Raw genomic sequence first — 19,657 nt, 5'->3', positions numbered from 1 at the left:
GCTGACAGTGCAGAGCCTGCTTGGGATTCTCTCCCTCTGTCTCTCTGCCCCTCCCCGACTAGCACTCTCTCTCTCAAAATAAAAACTTAAAAAACAAAAACAAAAACAAACTGTGTTACAGATGCCAGTCCTTGCTACGGAACACTGAAATGACTTTGGAAATCTTCCTTGAACTAGCTTAACAGATGTCATGTAAAATAAAATAAGCCAATGCTTCTCTAGTTTTAAAACGAGAGTGAAATGTTCTCTTATCAAAAATCTGAAGACTAGAGTTGAACATCCAGGTGACAAATCATAAAACAATGGTCTCCACAATGGGGTGTGTTCATCCTAGGATGTAAACAAGTTGATCCAATGGAGTATAGGAAGAAAACAGACTTCTATTATATTTTTAACTTAAAAAAAAAAAAGTTTACTAGTGCCTTCCTTTGGGTGTCAGACAGTCATATGCTATATACATGCTGTGGGAAACATACCTTGAGAGAAGAGCAGCCAGTTCACTAAAGGCCGATAATGGGACCTCATTTAAGTATTTGGCTGCACTCTCATTCTTCCAGCCATAGGTTGGATCAACCATCATCAGTTTCTTATTTACATCCAAGCAAATCTCCAACTGTATTTGCTTGTGTAGTCAATAGAACAAATGTTCATAGTCATCAGGGTACAAAAGAGCCCCACTGGTTAGATCCTAGAAAGTAGTGAAGATTTGAAGTTGAGGAAAAAATGGTAAAATGTTTATGAAGTCAACTTTTTTGGTTTTTCATAGCAAAGCAGATCTCAAAAAAAGCAAATAATGTTCGCGCTATTTTATTAGGGTTAAATGTGAATAATTGAACTTGCATGATAAGTACAAATAACTGAAAACAGCATTAAAATACCTTTTATAGTCCAATTTTTACTATTTAATATAAGCACGGCTGCAATTGTGAATATTTTGTGAGACTGGGCATCAGATGGCGCTCACCCTTACTAAAAACCTGAGCAGTGACAGAACATTAACAGGCATTTCGAAATTCAGCCCTGTTGCCAAGCACCGTTTTTCGGTCAAGTCACTTTTTCTGAGTCTCGGTTTCCTCACCTGCAAAGTGGGGGTGGGAACGGACCAGAAGGATTTCCAACCCAGCTTGTCTTTGATTCTCTGTGTAGTGGTGGCGTTGACTGGCTTCTGCTACCAATGGCTGAAATAGAAAGAAATTCAGAAAAGACAGGTTGGGCAAGTGTGATAGAGGTAGACGGTGTTCGGCTCTGGCTCGAAGGCAGGACGCTTTCGGCGTTTTAGCCGCTCACCCTAGGTGGGCGGCGGAGCAGAAACTCAACCACGTGGTTTCTTCATTTCCCTGGGGGATCCCAACACGGGGTTATTTCCAGAAAAACCAATTTTCAAAGGACAGAAGCGCGGGTCCCACTAAAGTTCTGTGCAAGCACCCTCGGAATGCAGGAACACACCACAAACTTAATTCACGTCCTGATTCTAAGTGCACTCCACGAAAACCACAGCCTGGCGGACAGATCCTGGAGGCGAGGCCCAGAAAGTCACGTGGGACCGCGCATTTACAGCCTAGCTGGTCGCTCGGGTGGACGCCGAGCGCCACCTCATGTAGGTTGTTCCATTCAAGCCAGGGTCGGAGCTTACCCTATCGCAGGAACTAGAACAGCCCAGCGGCGTCCTGGGTGATAACCTGAAGGCAAAGGAAACAGTTTACTGCACCTGCCGAGCTTCTTCGCTATATTTCAGTTGCTTTGAGGGACAGCGTCCCTCGATTTCCTCTAGATGCCCGTTTCCCCTCCCGTAGGATTCCAGTTGGTATCGTCCGCGGTCCGCCCCCGCTCCGCCTCGCCCCCGCACGCCGTGGCCTGGGGCCCCTCACGTGACCCCGTCGCGATCTCGCGGGGGACCAGACTCTCCGAGGCGGTGCCGCAGGGGACAGAGGGACTGACGGAGCGGAGTTCGCAGCAGCTTTCGCCGGAACATCAGCGCGGAGGACGTGATGTCGGGGCTCTCCCGCCAGCTGCCGTGGGCCGCTGCCTGCCTGGCCGCGCTCTGTGTGCTGACCGCGGCTCAGGACGTCTCCCCGGACCCGAACGTGACTGCAGTTACGACTTTAGCGACCACCAAGTCACTTCCGACGTCGGTGACGACTCTAACGCCGGTCACCATTCCAGCACAAGGTGGGGGCCGGCCCAACGGGCTTCCCGCACTGGCACGCCCGCCGAGCCGAGCCGCCTGTCCTGCCCGCGGTGCGCGCGGAGCCCGGGCGGGCCGCGCTCCAGCAACATGGCGGCCCGTCCGAGTCCAGCCGGGGCCCGGCTCGGGGTGGCGGGGGTGGGGAGCGCCCCGGGGAGAAGGGGCGGTCGAACCTTCGTGGCCGTTGCCACCCCGAGTGCCCCACGCCGACATGCTTTTAAAAAGTGCCTCGTAATCCCCAGTCTCACTTCACGCTCGGAAGAGGGGACGTGGCTTCCTCCCGCGGTGGCTGCAGTGGGGTTGATCATGGGGCGAGGCGACTCGCCTCCAAAGTTGTTGATGAAGTCGAACCCCCCTCTCTTTGGGGTTAGCCGTTTGCCCACCCAGGTCCTGCCTCCGAGAGGAGGCTTCTCCGGATGTTGGCGAAAGAGGGAAAGAAACCGTAGACGTTAATGCTGCTAGTGTCTCCGACTTCGGTCTGAGAAAATAAGTTGCCTGGGATCTAACTATATTGATTCTGCGCATAGGTATGAGATATACTCGAGGGTTGGGCATTCGATTAATGAAAACTTTGCTATGTGCAAAGAAAAAAAGTAACCATTCGTGTACTCAGTGCTTCACATATCCTTTTTGGTATTTAAGGCTAAACTAGAAGATAGGCAGTGAAATCTAGGAGGAAGATGGAGTTAAAATAACTGCGAGAAGCGTAAATTTAGTTGATTGTGAAGCTGGGATTGGAACCCAGGTCTGTTGGTTTTCCAAAACCCGATCAGGAACACACCCTTTGTTAAGCTCTGCAGTAGACTTGGGTACTGGTTGAGGCGTACATTGAATTGGCAATGTCTTTACAACACAAAAGAGAAGGGAAGATAAATTTAAGGTAGAAAGGTGAAGGAGCCCTAGATATTTAAAACCTGCAATTTAGTATAATTGGTGATTGTAGTTAATATTGAGTAAGGAGTAACTGGCATCTTGACCAAAGAATTGCCGTGGAGTGTCAGGATATTTACCGTGGTTTCCCCCCCGCCCCATTCCCTCAGGCTGATGATACTATTTTGCAGTGTCTTCCTTTGGTTTGTTTCATGAAAGTTTAATAAAATGTATAATTGTTTATAAAGATGTAATAGTAAAATTCAAAAATTGTTAAATGAGGAAAGTAAATTGCAGTACGATACTGGATATTCTGACTGCACTGTTTTTAAGAGGATAGAGCACAATGTGTATTGTCTCCTGCTGATTTTGCAGTTTTTTCCCAGAATTGTAGTTTTGGAGTGTTGTGTGTATTTTTCCAAGAGAAGCTTGGAGATTACCGTTAATTGCCTTTTTGTAATTGAAAGTTGTGCAAAGATGTTTTGTTTTCTGTAAATAGTAGTTGGATAAGCTTCAGTCTAAAATAAAAGGTAGCAAGTTTAGTTCATTGTAAATAACATTGATTATGCTATTCAAACATTAATTATCAGGCACAAAAGATTTTAGACAACTAGCTTTTTTTTTTTTTTTATCAGTATACAAACGTCTACAGAATTTATTTTCTATTTTGTGAACCCCTTATTCAGGGTATTATATATGTCCAAGTCCCTGATGAATACTAGTGATAAAATATTGAAATGCATTGCCTCTATGCAGAACTGCTTTTTTTAAGGCATGGGGAAAGCAAATATGAATGTTTTGGGGGGCATCAACCTTCCAGGAAAATGGATAGAGCCCTATTCTAAAGTCTTTTGGTCATTTGGTTTAAATTATTGAGGGGCGCCTGGGTGGCGCAGTCGGTTAAGCGTCCGACTTCAGCCAGGTCACGATCTCGCGGTCCGTGACTTGGAGCCCCGCGTCAGGCTCTGGGCCGATGGCTCGGAGCCTGGAGCCTGTTTCCGATTCTGTGTCTCCCTCTCTCTCTGCCCCTCCCCCGTTCATGCTTTGTCTCTCTCTGTCCCAAAAATAAATTAAAAACGTTGAAAAAAAAATTTAAAAAAAAAATAAATAAAATAAATTATTGACAAAAACCCTGCTAACTTGTTAAATTCTGTGTACATGGATGTTGCTCCTTCCAGGTCTTGTTGTTTCTTACCCTCCATTCATGGAGGACCCTGGAAAGAGCAGGCCGTTTATGAGTTCCGAATCTCTTGAGGTTTTCAGAATGGGCATCATCAGAGCTTGGGTTCAATCTGTAACAAATCTTTATTACTATTAAAAATTCCAGTGTCTCAGCTGATGTTTTAGGGCAGTGATTTCCCTGTGTGTGGCATTGGCCTTATAGCCTTTTTTCCCAATATTTTTATTTTTTATGGATGTTTTAAAATGGCTCAAGAAACCCTGAGTGTCTGTGAAATAGCTGACCTGTGTCTAGATAGGTACTGAGCCTTCTCACTAGCTTGTGGGGTTTTTTCTTCCCTTTCTCTTGAGTTTATTTCAGCTTCTTAAGTCATTTATAATGATAGGAAATTTTTATTAAGCCAATTTATGAAGTGTTTTTGTGTGTGTGGTTAAAAAAAAAAAACCATCTAACATGAGGTCTACCAATCCAACAAATTTTTAAGTGTAAAGTACATTATTAACTGTAAGCGCGATGTTATACAGAGGAGCTCTAGAACTTTTCATCCTACTTGAAACTATACCCTGCTTGACCAGCAAATCTCCATTTCCCCTCCCCGCAGCCATCATTCTACTTTCTGCTTCTGACTGTGACTGTTTTAGATACTTTATATAGGTGGAATCATGCAGTGTTTGTCCTTTTTTGAATGTCTAATTTCACATAATGCCCTTAAGCTTCATCCATGTTGTAGCATATGGCAAGATTTCCTTTTTTTGTGGTTGAAAAATACTGCAAAATGTATACACTTTTTAAAATCCATTCATCTATCAATGGGCTATATAACGTTTTACCACTTCTCTGAATTGTAAGTTTAGTATCATATGTAATGCTCACATTAGTGTAAAAAAGGTAAGTGATACAAACTCAAAGTGACTTATCAATTGATTGGTTTTATATGCCCCTCCCCACCAGATATCTGTGAAAACCGCAACAGCTGTGTTTCCTGTTTCAATGCTAGCCTTGATGCTACTACCTGCTTTTGGATAGAATGTAAAGGTAAGAAAAGATTGCTTCAATTTTGAGGCTGCAAACTGTTTTGTTTTAACCTTTTAAGGTATTCTACAGGGCATTCCTGAACATTTGAAAATTATGTAGAAAATTTGGTATAGTGTGTTACTATTTATTTTGCAAGTCAAATACTTTTTCGTTAAAGTGCCCGTTGCTTCACATTTCTCCCCAAAACTCTGGTCTCCCATTCTGTCCCCACACCTTTAATTCCTTAGAGGGATAATTAAGGTTCAGTAGTTTTTATTTTTTTAAGTTTATTTATTTATTTTGAGAGAGAGAGGAGAATGTGCGTGAACACGTGAGCTGTGGAGGGGCTGAGAGAGAGAATCCCAAGCAGGCTCTGTGCTGTCATTGTGGAGCACGATATGGGGCTCAGACTCAAGGACCGTGAGATCCTGACATGAGCCAAAGTTGAGTGTGATGCTTAACCGACAGCCACCCAGGTGCCCCAAGGGAAGAGAGATTTTAAAGATTTGGAAGATGGAATGGTACAGGTACACTGAAATTAGCAGTGAAAGAAAGTTGTAAAATTTTCCCCTGAAAATAGTTGTCTAGAAAAAGGAGGCATTTATCTTCTGTCACCTACTAGATGAACTATGGAGACCTTATAAAACTAAATATGAAAGAAGAATGACATGGGAAGAGAGTAACCTTTAATTTGAGGGATAAAGAGCTACTTGAATATACTTTGAAATGCCAATAAGGTTTTTGTTAGGACTGCGGAATTATAGCATGTTCTGTTTTTTTAATGGAAGGTAGTTGCATTTTTTTCTTATCAGTAAAACAGTCTATCTGGTTTATGTGTATATAAAAGAAAAAGCTAACACTATATGTTAAGCTTCTTTGTGTGTTAAAAAAATGTAAGAATTGTGGATATATCACTACATAAAAAAGTTGAAAAACTTCTTTTAAAATTAAGGTATTAGCTTAGTTTGGGGTAAAGTTAATTTTTTGTTGTTTAAGAGTCCCTTTTTTTAAAGTCATAAAATGGAATTTAAGAGCACACGCCTCTTCTCCTTGGGACTTGGCGTATTTTTTTGGGCTCCAATACCTTACTGTAGGATATGTTGGGGAAAGGTCTCCCTTACTCTTGTTACAAGTCTGACCATCTAGGAAAGCAGTTTTAGAAAGTGTAGATGACCAAAGCAGAGATCTGGAACAGAGGTCCTGCTGCTGCTATCCGGGCACCTCCTGTGGTGACTAAGCCTTTATTAAAGATCTTGACTGTTTCTCCCTACTGACTCAGCCCTATTTGTAGATTCTAGCAACCTTCCCTGTATGGTAGTCATGCCACAGTTCTGTGATCTGAGTGTTTTCCGATTTATCTGTTCAGTATATTTATGATGAGTTTAGAAGAATATTTGGAGGGATCCTATGTATTCTTAAACAGTGGGGAAAAGAAAATAAAAGTTATTTTATCGGTCTGTGGACTTAATAAAGTATTTATCCTTGAGTTTGATTTTTGGAAGCAATTCTGGAGCTTAGTAATAAAGTCAAAGATAATATAAGCAAGTGATTGGTGCTCTGTGTCTTTTCCTCCCCATAACAGACAAAAGCTACTGTTCCCATAATTCAACAGCTAGTGATTGCCAGGTGTTGAATGGCACAAAATTCTGTTCTGGTAAGTATTCACATTGACTGCCGGGGAAAGTGGCCAGAGAGGTGAGGAAGATCTTTGCCTCAGGAAGCCTTAGTTCAGTATTTGGTTTGCCATTTCCATAATTCTAATCTTGTTAGAAATTTGGATATAAATAACATATTCATACTGATACAAAGGACAGTGTTTTGAATCTTAGTATAGTGATTTGGCTGCACTGTGGAATGCTGCAGATAGATACCTCCTCATTTATTTTTTTTCTTTTTTTTTTCTTAACTCTTCTGGAAACTCCCTGCATTTTAGACCTTCTCTTTATTTGCATTTTACATGCCTAGACAACCTTGTTCTGGCACTTTTCTTGGTTGTGGTGCTGGTGATTGTCACATTCTCTAGCATAGTTTGTGTTAATGGTTGAATTTTTTTCTGTATTCCTCTGTTTTCTCATTTTTTTTAAGTTTATTTATTTAGAGAGAGAGAGCAAGCAGGGTAGGGGGAGAGGGAGAGTGAGAAAGAGAATCCCAAGCAAACTCTGTGCTGTCAGCGTAGAACAGGGCTTGAACTCCCAAACTGTGAGAATGTGACCTGAGCTGAAACCAAGAGTCATACGCTTAACCTACTAAGCCACCAGGCCACCCCTCTTTTTCTCATATTTGTACTTTAATTTGAGGAAATTGATTACTCTTTAACCATAACTCTTTGCTCGGGAAATAGTTTAAATTCCTAGATGAAACAACTGATTTTTTAAATAAGATTACAAATGGATAGGGAAGTCAATTTGTAATTTGGTGCATAGGTAATAATTAAATAGAGCAAAAAAGGTTTCTGGAGTGTGTCAGTAGCCTTGAATGACTACCTGTAACAATTTACTTTTAGTAGGCATTTTCCCATACGAACTTGAACTTTGTGACTGAGAATTTCATTAGTGTGAGGTCCATTATCCCATATGTACAGTGAATATAGTATGGTTTAGGTGGTAAAAGAGCAAACAATTTTAATATCTATTTTGATATATATTAGAAAACACTAATAACTATAATCAGACCTGTGATTTCATGATAATACTTTCTAGAAACAAGTATTTAAAAAAAAAATTTTTTTTTTTTTAACGTTTATTTATTTTTGAGACAGAGACAGAGCATGAGCAGGGGAGGGTCAGAGAGAGAGGGAGACACATAATCTGAAATGGGCTCCAGGCTCTGAGCTGTCAGCACAGAGCCCGACGTGGGGCTCGAACTCATGGACCGTGAGATCATGACCTGAGCCGAAGTTGGCCGCCTAACCGACTGAGCCACCCAGGCGCCCCAAAACAAGTATTTTTTTAAATGCTTGTTTATTTTGAGAGAGAGCGCACGCGTGTGCATGCTGGTGGGGAGGGGATGCGTGGAGAAGAGGGAGAGAAGACCAAGCAGACTCCGAGCTGTCAGCGCTGAGCCTGACAAGGGGCTTAGTCCCATGAACTGTGAAATCATGACCTGATCCGAGATCAAGAGTCAGATGCTTAACTGAGCCACCCGGGTGCCCCAAGTAAAACATTTTAAAAGATAGTAATTTAGAGAAAAATCAAATAAGTAATTATACTTATTTGAGGATGTATCAGTTAGAATTAGTTTGGGCTATGAAAGATAGGAAAACCCAAATTAGAGTGGTTTAAGCAACAGACAGACTTCACTCTTATGTAAAGGAAGTCTGGGTTCAGGTGTAGCTAGAGGGCTAGAGTAGCAGCTCTACAACCATTAGGAACTCAGGCTCTTTACTGCCATTCCTCAAGAATATCTCTGACCTTACTCTCTAAGGTGAGTGCTCCTATTCCAGCCATCAATTAGTCTTCCTGCCAGCGGGAAGAGGAAAGAGAGAGGCCCACATCTACCTTACAGATGCTTTCTAGAAGTTACACTTGACTACCTAGCTGCAGGGGAGGCTAAAAAAATATCTGTCTTTCCTCAGGGGAGGGAAGTGTCAACCTTAGATTGGTGCTTCCATTTCTAAAGAAGGGGAGATGAGTATTCAGAGCAACTGTCAGTCTCCTCCGCAAGGTGGTACTTAAATGCAAAAATTATAAAAGTGGTATTCAAATGACTGCAATTTGGAAAATAGTATAATAGATTGTGATATTTGAGATTGCTTGGACTTAATGTTTGTTTCTTTTAAATAGAACCCGAGCCCACTCCGATGCCAACCAATTCTACAGGTAATACAAGATAATTGATTCTTTTCCTCTTCTTCAGGATTTGCAAGGCCTTCTGATGGATAATTTGTTAGCAATTAAGTACCTAAAAGTTTAGTATAATTTAAAAAACTAGTAGATATATTTAGTTTTGGACCATAATTACATTAATATGAATTGTCTGTGACAGCGACACATAACTCCAGTGTTTCATATTCATTATACGTGGGAGGATTTGCTGTATCTTTTGGACATTGAGTTCACACACTGCTTTTTGTGGATTTTGTGGAAATCTTGGGAAATACAGAAGCCTAAAGGAAATTAAAATTCCCTATAATTCCCATCATCCAGAGGTACCAAAATGTTTTCAGTGATAAAGTTATTCCAGTCTCTTCTGTGGATATATCTAAATAAATATACTTACTATGAAATTGGATGGTATGTTCATATATGTTTGAATTTGTTTTTCTTCTTACTTAAACATTGTTGTATGCGCTTTAACCATGCTGCACTTGGTTGGATAGTTAGGTCATCGGTCATTCTCCATGCAGTGGATGTCTTACAGGGAAATATGTGCTGTTAACCCTGATAGGATTGATTCAAACAGCATTCCTAGGTCAGAGGATAGAATTATTTTAAGGCTGTAAGTACTGATTGCTTTCCAGAAAGATAGGCTTTTCAGCCTAAACAGCTGGAAAGTTTTTCACTACACCTTCTTTCTCCTTCTAAAAATCTTTACCAAAGTGATAGGAGGAGTAAATCATTAAAAAAAAAAAGTCTACTCCAGGAAAGTACTAGGCTTAGATGATAGGGATTGGAGATAGAAGTAAGACAGCATTTTGTCTGTGGTAGGAACTACGAAAAAGGTAAGTAAGCCCAGTGTGTTGAGATGTTTGTAGGAAGGTGTATATGTGGAATAACGGCATATGTGGTGAAGGAGATGAGAAAGAGTGTAATGAGGTCAGGGAATTGCATTTGGAGTACACGGTGAGGAAAAATTGAGCTGGACAGTAACAGGTCAAGAGCCAGATTGGGAGGACAGATTGGAAGGAAGACAAGAGTGGACACAAGGAGATTAGAATAGATAACCTGTGGTGGGAATTCTGGGGAACTACTAGGGGAAGAGTTGCAGGCGTATGCAAATAGACTTAGGAAGTAGAAGTGATAGAACTTGATGGAGGTGATGGCACAGCTCTTTGCTAACAGTACAGATTAAGCTGATCAGTAGGCAGTAGTAGTGTCCACAGGAGCAGCTTGTAGAGAGGAGAATAGGGCTTAAGAACCAAACTCTGTGGAACAGTAACACGTAAGAGTTGAGAAGAAGAGGACTGGAGAGGAAACTGAGTAGGGATGGGCAGAGAAGTGTGTCCAAGAAACTTTTATTTTCAGAGGAAAAAGTGGTCAGATGTTGTAGTAAGGGCCAGAACTCATTTTGAAAGACATTGGCAGTGGTGAGCTAGCTTGTTAACAGGTTTTGCTTGCCAGTTGTGCATAGCTCTTCCCAGCTACACATTCAGTGATACCATGTTGGTGGCTTGAATTACGGTGGAAATATTCATGCCATAGAGATCTGCAAATGCTACAGAACTTGCGGAGAGCACACAGTAGTAGCACCATTAGAAGTCACTGACTAGGAGGATGTTAAAGATTGATGAAAGCAGAGACGTTGAGGGAAAATTAGTTTCCTAAAGGTGGGATGTAAACCGGAAGCAGGAGCGGGGGAATCAATTTCTTTAAAACCATTGTGGGTTCACTTTTAATTTCTCCTCCATGGATCTTGATGTAGTTTTCATGCTTGCTCTGCACTGGGTTCTCCAGCGAACTACGATGGAGTCTTCCTTGTTTTGTCTCTTTGGGTTCTGTAAAGTGGAAAGAAGCCAGGGCTTGCTTATAGAAAATGCACCAATTGCATGGCAATTAGTGGTTGAAAAACAAACCTTTACATGGTCTCTTTTCATACCTACTGTGGAAAGAGAGCAAGTGAAAAATTAAGGGATTATTAAAGAAATGATTCAAAGGGAATCTGATTTACTTAGAAGGGTGTTCACTGGGGTTAATTATAATAGTCTTCTATTATACATAGTCTATTATACATAGTCATATACATAGTCATGACGTATGTATATTATAAATAAATATGAATGTCAATAAATAATACCATAACAGAATGACTAAATTACGTTAGAAATGTGGTCGGAAATATTTGTAATATATTAAGTGGAAGACAAACTATTAAGTTTTAGCACATTTTTAAATTTTTTGTTACATACATGCCTAGAGAAGTGGCTGGCTGGAAGCAGCATGAGATTACTTAATTTACTGTATTTTCTATATTTCCATCACCAGTAGCAACTTTTGTAACTGCTGAATTATTTTTTTTAATGAAAGGAACTGTGGGTCAATAGAAGTATATTCCCTACTTCAGTCAAAAGTAAAAGTGTGTGAATGTTTTGCCTATTTATAAAAAAAGAATTAGTTTGTACCACGTTCAGAGGATTGTTCGTGAGAATCAGAAAATGTGTAAACTTTCTTTCTCTACCATCCATTGTCAGACAAATTTGTTGATAGTGTTGTTTTAAGATTGAAAGGAATATATGTCTAATTTGTAAAGTGTTAGTGTGTTACACAGAATGTATAAGCAACAAACTTTTAAAGGATTAAAAGTCTGAAAATAATCATACCCTTTAATCTAGGAATTCTGTATAAGAATCAGTCCTATCAGAGATGAGATCAAGTATTTCCCTGCAAGATGTTTGTAGTACGGAGAAATGAGAGATGACCTAATTGTCTCTCCAAGAGCAGGGTAGGGAAAATGTATGCAGCAATGCTCATATTGAGAGAAAGGGATACAGACATGTATGAGAATATCCTGTCAGTATTGTTAACATATCTTTTATTAGAATCTGTTAGTACTAACAGAGTACTATTAGTAATATTAGTACTAACAGAGGTCTGTTAATACATTGCTTTAGTTCCTAAAATGTGTTTACATTCAGGTTAATTCTCACAAGTGTTCATTTCTTTATAGGTATTTTCAGATAAAAAAATTATTGGAATTCATGTAGTATGGTAGACTAGAGCTTACCTTTGGGCTCTTATAATTTAAATTGGGGGTCTTTGACTCCTGAGGACCTGTTCTTTTATAAACCGAATTTTATTGAAACAGAACCATGCCTGTTCAGATGCATGGTGTCCTGGGCTGCTTTTGCACTACACAGTGTACACAGTGCTTTTGCACTACACAGTGTACAAAAAGCTTAAAATATTTACTGTCTGCCTTTTTAAGAAAAGTTTACCACCCCCTTGAAAGAAAGAAGTTAAGGCTATCTTGATACCTACTGGAGAAGTACTGAGTTGCACCTGTTTCTTACGATGACTTTTTAAGTTAATAGTTTTTGCCACAGAAGCAAGGTTATTTATCAAAACAAAACAAAACAAAACAAACCCATATAGTTCCCTTACTTAAACACTAATTCTTGCCCTTCTGTGTGTTTCTTTGCGAGTTTTATCCAGCTGTGTACATAAATTCCATACATAAACATGTACATAGATGTTAACATGGATACAATTTCGTGCTTGCTTGATGTTTTCACAAGCATTTAAAAGCTAGTATTCTAGCTACGTAGATAAGTTAGTGAACCATTAACTGGAACTTGGCCTTTATTCTTTAAAAAATGGAAAGCATGTGAAATTGGTAGCATTATTTTTAAAGACAAATTGTTAGATATTGAGAGGTTTGGGAATTTACGTTTTTAATAAGTTTTGTTTACATTCCAGCTAAAACCACAACTCTGCCTTCCTCTTCTACAACTACCACCACAGTTACTACATCAGGTAATCGAGGGTTTTTTAAACTAACAGTGAGGTAGGATGTGTGTGCAACATTGCCTTGTACTGTTTCTGCCACCATTTTCCAGTTTTATTCATGAATGGTTGTGAATAAAACTCATCTCTTACATTTTGGAGGACCAAGACAGTTGGCTGTTAGAGCAGTAATGGTAGGTTTGCTGAGAGTCCTTCTCATTTGTTAATGTGTAACCGCATTTGGCATGACATGTTAGAGTTAAATGTGGTAATGTTTCTCCAAAACCTTTTAGTACAACTTGTAGGTGAGATCTAATTTTTTATAACTTACAAATTAAATTACTAAACAGTGATTAGTTGTGTGCTGTGTTAGATCATGGCAATTAGAGTGAAGATAATATAGCCATCTTTTTTTGAGGAAAGGTCTAAAAAGCCAAGCTAGCACTGCCAAATGTGTACCTCAGCCATATTTCTCACCATTTCTTTTTTTTTTTTTTTTGGAGAGAGAGAGAGAGAGAGCGTGCGCGTGTGCCCATGGAGCGCACATGGAGGAGGGGCAGAGGAGGAGAGAGAGAGAGAGAAAGAGAGAGAGACAAAGGGAGAGAATCTCAGGCAGGCTCCATCCCATGACGCTGGGATCATGAACTGAGCCAAAATCAAGAGTTGGATGCTCAACCAACTGAGCCATCCAGGTGCCCCCTCACCATTTCTTTACATTCCTTTATAATTCTTTTTTTTTTAATATGAAATTTATTGTCAAATTGGTTTCCATACAACACCCAGTGCTCATCCCAAAAGGTGCCCTCCTCAATACCCATCACCCACCCCCCATTAACCCTCAGTTTGTTTTCAGTTTTTAAGAGTCTCTTATGCTTTGGCTCCCTCCCTCTCTAACCTCTCTTTTGTTTTTTTTTCCTTCCCCTTCCCCATGGACTTCTGTTAAGTTTCTCAGGATCCACATAAGAGTGAAAACATATGGTATCTGTCTTTCTCTGTATGGCTTATTTCACTTAGCATAACACTCTCCAGTTCCATCCACGTTGCTACAAAGGGCCATATTTCATTCTTTCTCATTGCCACATAGTATTCCATTGTGTATATAAACCACAACTTCTTTATCCATTCATCAGTTGATGGACATTTAGGCTCTTTCCATCATTTGCCTATTGTTGAAAGTGCTGCTATAAACATTGGGGTACAAGTGCCCCTATGCATCAGCACTCCTGTATCCCCTGGGTAAATTCCTAGCAGTGCTATTGCTGGGTCATAGGGTAGATCTAGTTTCAATTTTTTGAGGAACCTTCACACTTTCCAGAGCAGCTGCACCAGTTTGCATTCCCACCAACAGTGCAAGAGGGTTCCTGTTTCTTCACATCCGCTCCAGCATCTATAGTCTCCTGATTTGTTCATTTTGGCCACTCTGACTGGCGTGAGGTGATATCTGAATGTGGTTTTGATTTGTATTTCCCTGATAAGGAGCGACGTTGAACATCTTTTCATGTGCCTGTTGGCCATCCTGATGTCTTCTTTAGAGAAGTGTCTATTCATGTTTTCTGCCCATTTCTTCACTGGATTATTTGTTTTTCGGGTGTGGAGTTTGGTGAGCTCTTCATAGATTTTGGATACTAAAAGTGCATCTGAAGAGTAACTTAATAATTTGTATTATAAATGAAATCATATTCAGGTTATGCCACAGATCATTGTAGGTTATGAATCCTCCTTTCTGTATTTAAAATACTGTTCTTTTATGTTTTTTTTATTCTTTTCGCTTATTCTTGTGCTACCTTTCTCTTGGTTTCAAGGAAGCCATTTTGTCTTCACAGGAAGAAATACGGAACAGTTGTAATTAATTTTAAAGTGGCCAGCTTATCAAACAGCCACTACAACCAGTGTCTATTTGATATTCTATTTAAGAAAAAAGAAAAATTTAAGTATGAAATTGCTTTTTAGTAAAATGGATGGTGCTCCACTTGAAACATTTTACTCCTTGAAAAGAAATTTATGTTTTGTTTTCTCTAGAAACATTTTACTCTCTGGAAAAGGAATTCAAACTTTTTTGCTTTTTTTCCATATGGTTTGGTAATGCTCATAAAATTTGCCGAGCAAGATTTACGGTACCTTTAATAATGAGGTTTTTTGCTTGTTGGAATTATAAATTGTAGATACTTAAGGTAATTTTTGCGATTTGAAGAATTGCAACCAAATTTTTACTTACCTTATGTAGTTTAGTAAAATTCAAAAGTTGTACGAATGTTCAAGTATTTACTGTAACAAATATTAATATTTACTGTAATAATTAAGTAAAAATATATGTAGTCTGAAGAAATTGCACATTTTTAAAGTGCTTTACATGTTCCCAGGGCATAATTTATGTACCAGGAGAATGTTTTGCTGTTAATTTTGTGTTTGGATTTATATGGTAGCATTGACTGCTTGATACTGCTGGATGGAGTGAATGGGATTGATAAATGGTTGTTTTCCTTAATTAGGGATAGATTCTAGCTGTAAAGACTTGACCCAAGAGCAAATGCTTTATAGAATTGAGCACATGGCCAAGTAGAAGCTCAGGTGGGTCTTGAAATTATGATAGAGGATCGTGAGACTTACCAAGTGTTATTTTTCCGCTCTTATTTAACAGGTACGACTAATACCACTTTAACTCCGACTTCACAACCTGGACGGAAGTCTACCTTTGATGCAGCCAGTTTCATTGGAGGAATTGTCCTCGTCTTGGGTGTGCAGGCTGTAATTTTCTTTCTCTATAAATTCTGCAAATCGAAAGAACGAAACTACCACACTCTGTAAACAGACCCATTAAATTAACAAGGACTGGTGTATAACTCACTGAAACCAAAATATTATCTTTCAAGATGTCCCACATGGAAGACGCTATTCCAGGATCTTTAAATTTTCAGAGGATGCATATAGGATGTTTTGGAGCATCGTCCTTGAAGAAAAATCACTTAAATCATTTTGCTCAACAGGAATATTTAAAATATTCTGCATGAATCCTTGTGGCTGTCTTCTTTTATTTTTAAATGGCTGCTGCTGTGGGATTATGTTCTCTCTTCTTGACGTACCAAATGTAACTCTGTAAGTGATGGAAAACATTGTCCTGCGCAGACAACCTCATGACTCTTTTGGCAGTTTAAATTTAGTCATTTTAAAGCCTGAAAGCTGCATTATTTTCATCCTAACTCAGGATGTAGTCTAGTGACCAGAATTGAGAAGAATGTGCCAAATGAGCATCAATCGGGTGGACTTTTGGCTGTCCTTTCAAAAGTGGAATAAATCTATAAATTTAGTATCCTTAGAGTAAACTGTATCTTTAGAGTAAACTTTTGTGCTCGATAGCAGTTATTTTTTCTACATTAGAAATAAGATGCCACACAGGGAATTACATTCCAGATTTAAAGGAACGAATGGAAAGGATACAAACCATTAAAGAATAGCAGGTTATTGTTCATCCTTGTAAAGCACCTTATATCACTGAGAAAATAAAGAACAGTGCCTTAAAAGACAGACTGAAAGGTAGACTGTAACTTAAAATGTTTGTGATTTGTTCTTTTACATTAAGGAAGGTAAAGGTTGGTCTGATGATGTAACTGTTGACAAGATGTAGTAAACCTGCTTTTAGATATCATACTGTTAGTATTTAACTAAATACTATTTGATTTCAGCCCCGAGCAAGTTAAGCTAAAAGATATTCCACAAAGCTGAAGGCCTTCACATATTGAACCTCCCAGCATTTTTCTTAGGCTGTTAAAAAGTATAAAGCTAAAGTTGATTTAATTATATTTTCCTTTGTACTTCAACACTGTTGTACCATGAAAGGATTTTCACCAAGCTTTCTTGAAAAGTAACTATTTTTATGAGGCAAGAAGGAAGGAAGTTGTTTTAGAGTCATTTACTAGTTCTTTAACGAGACAATCATTTTAAGTTTTGAGACCAGAAATGTGACCAGTGTAATTTTAGAAAATCTAGGGATTTTTGGTTGATTGGATTAGTGTAGGTTTTTAATGATTGCCCAGGATAGACAGATTGTGCTTTCTCTTCTTTCTCTCTTTCTCTCCTGCTTTCTCCTTCTCTCCTGTCCTTTCTTTTTAGTTTCTGTTCCTGTAGTATAATATAAGCATGCATACTTTAATTTTTTTTTTTTAGTTTTCTTAGGCAGCACTAGTTTTTTTCAGTTTTAGAGGGAGACATCTCCCCTGCCTTTGACATATTGGATTAGTTCAGAGGTTTACATTAGTTTTAAGAAAGTTTTTGCTTTCTTAGGTCATTAAAGGTTTTTAGTTTCTTTAGCCTCTAAGGGCTGAGTTTAGCACTTGGTTTTCAGTATTTTGTAGTAGGAGATGACAAGTTGCTTTGGTCCATTTCATTAGCCAAAATTCCTTGCATTTAGATTATATTCAAGGTTCTTAAAATGAAGATTTACTGTTTCTTTGTTACTTGCTGGTACAGCTAAAGTTTGTTTTACTTGCACATTTGTACATACACCTAATCTTTTCAAGTGCCTTAATTGTTTAAAATCTCTGGCTTCAAAGGTTTTTGGGAAAAGGTAGGTTTACCTCACATTTTTGTGTTTTCATTAGTAATATTCATTAGTAATTAGTTCTAGGAACCTCACACGAACTTTTATTATGGTGCCATGGCTGTTAGTTTTTAGTGAGTGCTAGAAGATCCAAGATTCATTTGAAAATATACAGAATTTCCATTCCTCCCAAAGTGGCAAAATTTAGCTACAGTGGTATAATTATCATTTACGTAGATGTGAATACCTTATCACACATTAATGTCCATACAGCAATTTTTGTGAAAATGTAGCTGATGGCGCCTTCTCATCTTCTGTAATTTTGAATCTTGCTCTAATAACAAAACCATAATATGAAACCAGTTAGATTTTGCAAGAAGAGCTCTTACAACAGAACTCACGGCCTTTTCCCCCCTTCCTTTAGCAATTTACTATCTTGAGCCATTAAAAATTTGGTTTTTTTTTAAATCCAGAAGGTATATGGAAACCTTTTCAGATTTTCTTCTGATTTGTTCATGCGGATGTAGTTCTATCAAAACACCTTACTTTACCTTACAGATATTTGTTGCACAGGCAGACACTGCTGTATTTAGAAATTTCTATTTCAGTTCATTAAAAACTGTAAAACCAACCTGTATCATGTACCAAACTGATTTAAAATAAATCTACATGTTTATTGAATCAATCTGTTCAATTTTTTATTAACTGAAGTGTTTTTTGCATTTTGATTATGAAATTTAATGATAGTGAATTTACCTTATCAGTCTGTTTGGAGATGGGTTGTCTACTCTATTGTTATACAAGACCAGCAGATAGTAACTAAGATACGGATTTGCCAGTGGAGGAAATTTGCCAGCTTTAGAAATTTTTAGTGCTTTAGTGTTTACAGCACTTTACTGATGTTGGTCCATTGTCTTCTCAATTGCATTGTTCTCTGAGAAATCAGTCATCTTCATCTTCTGTTAGTACATATCTTTGTTTTCCTTTGTTGCTTTTTAAGATTTTTTTCTCTATTGCTGGTGTGAGCAATTTGATTATGACATGCTGTGCTATCATTTCTTTTGTTTGGGGTTTGTTGGGTCTCTTAGGAGATATGCCTTTCATCAGATTTGGACATTTTTCAACTACTATTTCTTCATATATTTTTTTCTGTCCTTTCCCTTCTTTGTTAGGGGTTCTGATGTCACAGAGGCTGCCGGAAGTTGACACACAGCTGATCCATTCACTGTTCGGTTTTTTAATCTTTTTCTGTTTCATGTCAGATTGCTGTCTTCAAGTTCACTAATGCTACAGTCTAAACCTAATGATAGTTTCATCCAGTGTGTTTATAATTTCAGGTGTCTTCATTTTTAGAAGTTCATTTTTCATGGTTTTTATCTTCCATGTCTACATACTCAATTTTTAGTTTTTGATCATACAGTGGTATGCTTTTTTTAAATGCCTGTGTCTGCTAATTCTAATACTGGGTCAGTTTGATTTTTTTTGTTCATTATGGGTCATACTTTTCCTGTTTCTTTTGCATGTAAGTTGTAAATTTTAAGCTGTTTGATGCTGGTTATTTTGGTTCTGGGACACAGAAAACAAACAGTATGATCAAGGTCTGTATACCCAGTGTCCCTGGATTATGGGGCCTTTCTAGTCTGGGCTAGTGGGAAAAGGCTCTGTTCCTAGCCTGGGGCAGGCTCCCAGATACTTTTTCCTGGAAAGCTTCCCCAGCCTTTGGTAGTTAGCTTGTGCACGTGCTGACCAATATGTTGCTGAGACTACATTCTGCGGATCTTTGGAGCTCCTCTTTCCGTGGCTTGCCACCCTGGTCCTTTGCTCTGGGAACTCTAGCTGCTTTCAACTGCCTTGACTTTAGCTCCATCTGAACTCAGGAAGTCCACCGGGCTCTGTCTGGGTGTCCTACCTACATCATTGCTTAGAAATGCAAGGCAGTAAGCTGGGTTGATCGTTCCCTGTCTTTCAAGGATCACTGTTCTTTGCTCAAAGTCCAATGTATTGGAAACTACTGTTGCGTGTGTGTTGTCCCGTTTTTCAGTGTGAGGGTAAGTACAGGTTCTTCATCTTCACCGGAAGAAAATGTTCAAGATGAGGATTTTACTTTATTTTATTCTATTTTCAAGATGAGCATTTTAAAGTCTTAATTTTTAATTTAAGGAATATGTAAATACATATTCTCAAATTATTTTTCCTTAAACTATTCAACATAAGTATGTCGGCTTTGACCATCCCCCAATCCCTTTCCCTTGCTTGCCCTCCACTTTGCAGAAGTA

General features: G+C 38.9%; 1 protein-coding gene across 1 annotated transcript; it reads left to right on the top strand.

Annotated features, from left to right (window-relative positions):
* Positions 1 to 1,861: 1,861 nt before the first annotated feature.
* On the top strand, positions 1,862 to 18,062 carry CD164 (CD164 molecule). The gene is made up of 6 exons (XM_058734935.1): positions 1,862 to 2,169; positions 5,187 to 5,270; positions 6,832 to 6,903; positions 9,032 to 9,067; positions 12,821 to 12,877; positions 15,486 to 18,062. The coding sequence occupies exons 1-6, from the start codon at positions 1,989 to 1,991 to the stop codon at positions 15,650 to 15,652; spliced, it is 597 nt and encodes a 198-aa protein (XP_058590918.1). The 5' UTR covers positions 1,862 to 1,988; the 3' UTR covers positions 15,653 to 18,062.
* The last annotated feature ends 1,595 nt before the right edge of the window (positions 18,063 to 19,657 follow it).

This window comes from Neofelis nebulosa, chromosome 6 (genome assembly GCF_028018385.1).
Source record: "Neofelis nebulosa isolate mNeoNeb1 chromosome 6, mNeoNeb1.pri, whole genome shotgun sequence".
NCBI classification, from domain to species: domain Eukaryota; kingdom Metazoa; phylum Chordata; class Mammalia; order Carnivora; family Felidae; genus Neofelis; species Neofelis nebulosa.
The sequence above is the reverse complement of the archived record's forward strand: the minus strand, read 5'-3'. Positions and strand labels throughout refer to the sequence as shown.

Excerpts from the sequence above, each read along its gene's own strand:
- CD164 (XM_058734935.1), top strand. The coding sequence starts at position 1,989 with ATGTCGGGGCTCTCCCGCCAGCTGCCGTGGGCCGCTGCCTGCCTGGCC. Across the intron at positions 5,271-6,831 it reads CTTTTGGATAGAATGTAAAG|ACAAAAGCTACTGTTCCCAT; the intron begins GTAAGAAAAGAT and ends TCCCCATAACAG. Across the intron at positions 6,904-9,031 it reads TGGCACAAAATTCTGTTCTG|AACCCGAGCCCACTCCGATG; the intron begins GTAAGTATTCAC and ends TCTTTTAAATAG.